Raw genomic sequence first — 4,868 nt, 5'->3', positions numbered from 1 at the left:
TCTCTGTACACAGAGAGCTGTTACCCTTCCCTTTATAGTTATGACAACAGCACTTACTGCTTGATCCTTCCCCTGATTCTGTGTCCGGGGTAAGGGATGGGGACGGTTGGTACGGGATCTCGGTAAGGGTGATGAAGAGCTCCTGGCTGTCGGGGAAATCAGCGGTGCCAGCGCTGTCGACTGCCTCGTCCTCCTCATCTCCTTCTTCATCTTCCCCGTCCGCTAACATGTCCGACGAGGAACTGGCCGCGGACAATATCCCATCCTCAGAGTCCACGGTCACGGGTGGGATAGTGGTGGCGGCCGCACCCAGGATGGAATGCAGTGCCTCGTAGAAACGGGATGTGTGGGGCTGGGATCCGGAGCGTCCGTTAGCCTCTTTGGTTTTTTGGTAGCCTTGTCTCAGCTCCTTGATTTTCACGCGGCACTGCGTTGCATCCTGGCTGTAGCCTCTCTCTGCCATGGCTTTAGAGATCTTCTCGTAGATCTTAGCATTCCTTCTTTTGGAGCGCAGCTCTGAAAGCAACGACTCATCGCCCCACACAGCGATGAGATCCAAGACTTCCCGATCAGTCCATGTTGGGGCCCTCTTTCTATTAGATTGCACTGCCATCTCTGCTGGAGAGCTCTGCATCGTTGCCACTGCTGCTGAGCTCACCTCGATGTCCAAACAGGAACTGAGATTCAAACTGCCCAGACAGGAAAATGAATTCAAATTTTCCCGGGGTTTTGCTGGTCAGAGCATCCGAGCTCGGACTGCTGTCCAGAGCGTCAACAGAGTGGTGCACTGTGGGATAGCTCCCGGAGCTATTAGCGTCGATTTCCATCCACACCTAGCCTAATTCGATATGGCCATTTCGAATTTAGCGCTACTCCTCTCGTTGGGGAGGATTACAGAAATCGATTAAAGAGAGCTCTATGTCGAACTAAATGGCTTCCTGGTGTGGACGGGTGCAGGGTTAATTCGATATAACGGCGCTAAATTCGACATAAAAGCCTAGTGTAGACCAGGCCTAGGACTTCCCCAGTTCTCCAACTTATTGAAAATTAACATTAACTGCCTTTTGAGCTCTTCAGCCATCCCTTTTAAAACCTTAGATGCAAGTTATCAGAATCTGCTGATTTAAAAATGTTTAACTTTAGTAGCTTCCATTTAACATTCTCCTGAGATGCTAGTGGAATGGAAAAAGTGTTATCATCACCATATGATGAGTCTATATCATCTGTTTTCCCCCCAAATATAGAACAGAAATATTTAGCAAACACTTTTGCATTGTCTGCATTACTATTGATAATTCTACCATTTCCGTCTAGTAATGACCAATACCATTGTCTGGATTTTTTTTTGTTCCTAATATATTTTAAATACTCCTTCTTATTGTCCTTAACTCTCTTGGCCATGGATTTCTCCTTGTGTCCCTTGGCTTCCCTTATCAGTTTTATAGACTCCATAAGTTCCCCTTTCTTCCATTTATTTTTTAAACCTACCTTCACTTCCCCTCTAAACGGGGTCAGATATTTTAGCCAGCACGAACTTCTTTCTTGATTGTGAGATTGTGACATTTCGGGCATCTAATGAGGGATTTTTAAAAGAGTCTCAATTATAATTCACATTTTTCTGATTCAATGTTTCCTCCCCACTCCTTTGGCTCAGAATTGTTTTCAGCTTTGTGAAACTGGTCCAGTTAAAGCCCCAAGTGTATCCATTGCTGGTCTGGAATTCCCCCAGGTTAGATGCGCACTTTCTGAGCAAGGAAACTCTCCTCTGTAAGCTTTAGAAATTCCAAGGACATTGAAGTACTGCAGTCCCTCCTGTCTGTCCCTCCTCGTGGCCTTACTGTCCGTCCCTCCTCATGGCCTTACTGTCCCTGGTGTGAAAATTTTCTGCTCTGGGGCTCCCGCTGTCTTCAGAGGCCTTCCTGGCTCTCACTGACTCTCTGTCTCAGCTGACAACTTCCCTTTCTTCACTTGCTTGTTTCTCTTTCTGTAGTTTCTCTCTTTGGCTCTTAAGTACAGTTTGGATGAGCGACGCTAAGCAGAGTAAAGCAGCACTCTTTCTCCTTGCAGGGAGCATCTGTGCCAGCAGCAGGGACATCAGCAACCGCTGGAGATGTCACTGCTCAATTATACCTACTCCCACCCTTCCACCTTCATCCTGCTGGGCATCCCAGGGCTGGAAGCTGCACACGCCTGGATCTCCATCCTCTTCTGCACCGTCTACATCATAACACTGCTGGGGAACTGCACCATCCTGCTCATCGTCAAAACAGAGCCCAGCCTCCACCAGCCCATGTTCTACTTGCTGTGCATGCTGTCAGCCGTCGACCTGGGCCTCTCTACTGCTACAGTGCCCAGAATGCTGGGCATCTTCTGGTTCAACTTCAGAGAGATCAGCTTTGGTGGCTGCCTCACCCAGATGTTCTTCATTCACACGTTCACGGGAATGGAGTCAGCCGTTCTTCTGGCCATGGCCTTTGACAGATATGTGGCCATCTGTGACCCTCTGAGATACACTGTGATCTTAGCAAAGAAGAGAATTGCACTGATAGGCCTGGTGATTATATTGAAGCCAGGAGTCCTCATTTTCCCCATGGTATTCCTGGTTGACCGTCTGCCTTTCTGTAGAGCCCATGTCCTTGCCCATTCCTACTGCGAGCACATGGGAATTGCAAAGCTGGCCTGTGCAGACATTAGGGCCAATGGAGAATATGACTTGTTTTTAGTTTCCCTCTTAGTGATGGATCTGATCATGATTTTCTTGTCCTATGTTCGTATACTACAGGCCGTCTTCCGGCTCCCATCCAATGGCGCACGCCTCAAAGCTCTCAGCACCTGTGGCTCCCACATGGTCGTGATGTTCATATTCTACACCCCGGTGCTTTTCTTGTACCTCACACACAGGTTCGGCCAGCAGATTCCCCATTCTGCCCACATTCTGGTTGCCAGTTTCCATATCCTCATGCCCCCTATGCTGAACCCAGTCATTTACGGGGTGAGGGCAAAGGAGATCCGTGAGAGGGTGCTGAGAAAATTCCCCAGAGAAAGCGCTACTTGGTCCTGTTTCTGCTGATCAGTGCGACCTCTAATAGAGCTTCTCACATCCCAGAGCAATACGTTTGTCTGGGGCCTTTTGAACCTGAACTCAGTAATGACGCATTGCTGTCATTTCTCATCTGCTCTGTGCCTTGGAGAGCTGGGGTGAGACTGGCAAAGGCAAGGCAATATTCTCCTGTCACCAGTGACTTTGCCACTTATATGTGGATCACTTCAAGAAACCAAATTGGTTAAGAGGCTGTGGGAGAACTATAGAACCAATGTGGCCAGCTATAGGAGAGAGACCAATAGATTTGGAGTGCTGGGGAAAGGGCTAAAGTTCTTCAGTCCAAAGCATGGTGATGTCGGGGACTCAGAACCCAGATGGCACGGTTCGTTGTCTGACTGCAGAGAGACCGGCAACACCAGCAAGGTCCAGTGATAAGCTCTTTATTGAGGAGTGCACACAACAATAGAGAGCAGCCCATCTCCAGAGAGAACCAGCCACGGTTTTAACAACTAGTAGGGTTATATAGACAGTTCCGTCGCGTCATAGATTATTCATTTAAAACAACCCGCATCACATCCCCCTTTGTTAGCGAGAAACTTCTAGTATTCATGTATACCTATCCCCATATACAAGCAGCCTTAAGCAATTCATAATGTCTCAGCAACTTTCTTATCAGCACGGTTAACAAGCACCAGAACTAGGAGACAGGGGGAGTCAAGAACATACAAAGAACAGAAACAGGGAGTGGAGGCAGTATGTCTCCTACTCTATCTTCTGAGCACACTGTTCGTAGCACAGCTGGTACAGAAATGCAGCTTCCCTCTTACCTCACTTTTTCAGCTTAAGCAACTATGTCTTTGATTCTGCCCGGGGACCACACAGAAACCTCTGCTGGCCTAATTCTGGTTAGGTTGGCATAACTGCTCTAGAATTTTTCTTTTTGGGCCCAACAGTGAGGAGAACTCAAGTATGGCCTTTGCATCAATCCACACTGCAGGGGTTATGAGGGAGATTCCCACACCTGAGCCATTCTGTTTAGGTGACAGAACTGAGTACAGCTTCCCATACTAGCCAATAGCCATTGGTGGGCCTGGCCTCCAGGGACTTCTCTGGTTCTCTTCTGAATCCAGTTAGACTTCTGGCCTTTACAACATCCCCTGGCTCAGAGATTCCCATGGATTTGGAGCCATCTCTTCTGAGATTCTTCAGGTTCATCTTGTTTTCAATGTGAGACTGTTTGGGTTAAAATACTCATGGGGAACAGGCAGGGACAAAGGAGGCTGTACCAGCAAGGGGCTGTCGGGGGCCAGAGAAATTAGAAAAGCCTCAGGGACACAAGGAGTGGGTGGTGTTTTGTTGGTGTTTCTCCTCTATGGATCTAATGGTGAGCCTCATGCCTCCAGGGTATCCTGGGTTGAAATTTAAATGAAAGCTGAGATTCATAGATTCCTAGGCCTGAAATGCCCCTTGTGATCCTTTGTACATTTTCCCAATAGTTAATTAAGCTCACTGTTAACAATGTGCACCTTATTTCCAGTCTGCATTTGTCTGGATTCGATTTCTAGCCATTGGCTCGTGTTAGACCTTTCTCTGCTAGACTGAAGAGCCCGTTATTACATATTAACTTATAGGCTGATGAAATCACCCATCAAACTTCTTTGTTATGCTAATGGATTGAGCTCCTTGAGTCTGTCACTATAAGGTGGATTTTCTAACTCCTTAATCATTCTTATTGAGCTACTTAGGCACCTGAAAATGGCAGACAGAAGCACTGTATCTAATGTCTATAGAAAGAAAGAAATATATACAGACCCATTAAACACCT

General features: G+C 47.2%; 1 protein-coding gene across 1 annotated transcript; it reads left to right on the top strand.

The window, feature by feature from the left end:
* Positions 1-2,110: 2,110 nt before the first annotated feature.
* Positions 2,111-3,830, top strand: LOC112119350 (olfactory receptor 52J3-like). Its single transcript, XM_024217974.3, has 2 exons — positions 2,111-3,021; positions 3,633-3,830. The coding sequence occupies exons 1-2, from the start codon at positions 2,111-2,113 to the stop codon at positions 3,694-3,696; spliced, it is 975 nt and encodes a 324-aa protein (XP_024073742.2). The 3' UTR covers positions 3,697-3,830.
* The last annotated feature ends 1,038 nt before the right edge of the window (positions 3,831-4,868 follow it).

The sequence above is a fragment of the Terrapene carolina genome, unplaced genomic scaffold (genome assembly GCF_002925995.2).
Source record: "Terrapene carolina triunguis isolate 2854851 unplaced genomic scaffold, T_m_triunguis-2.0 Scaffold23090, whole genome shotgun sequence".
Classification (NCBI taxonomy): Eukaryota; Metazoa; Chordata; order Testudines; family Emydidae; genus Terrapene; species Terrapene triunguis.
This window is presented reverse-complemented; position numbering and strand designations above follow the sequence as displayed.

Coding starts and splice junctions, on each gene's coding strand:
- LOC112119350 (XM_024217974.3), top strand. CDS start 2,111: ATGTCACTGCTCAATTATACCTACTCCCACCCTTCCACCTTCATCCTG. Junction 3,022..3,632: donor AAGGAGATCCGTGAGAGGGT/GCTGAGAAAATT, acceptor CCCCTTTGTTAG/CGAGAAACTTCTAGTATTCA.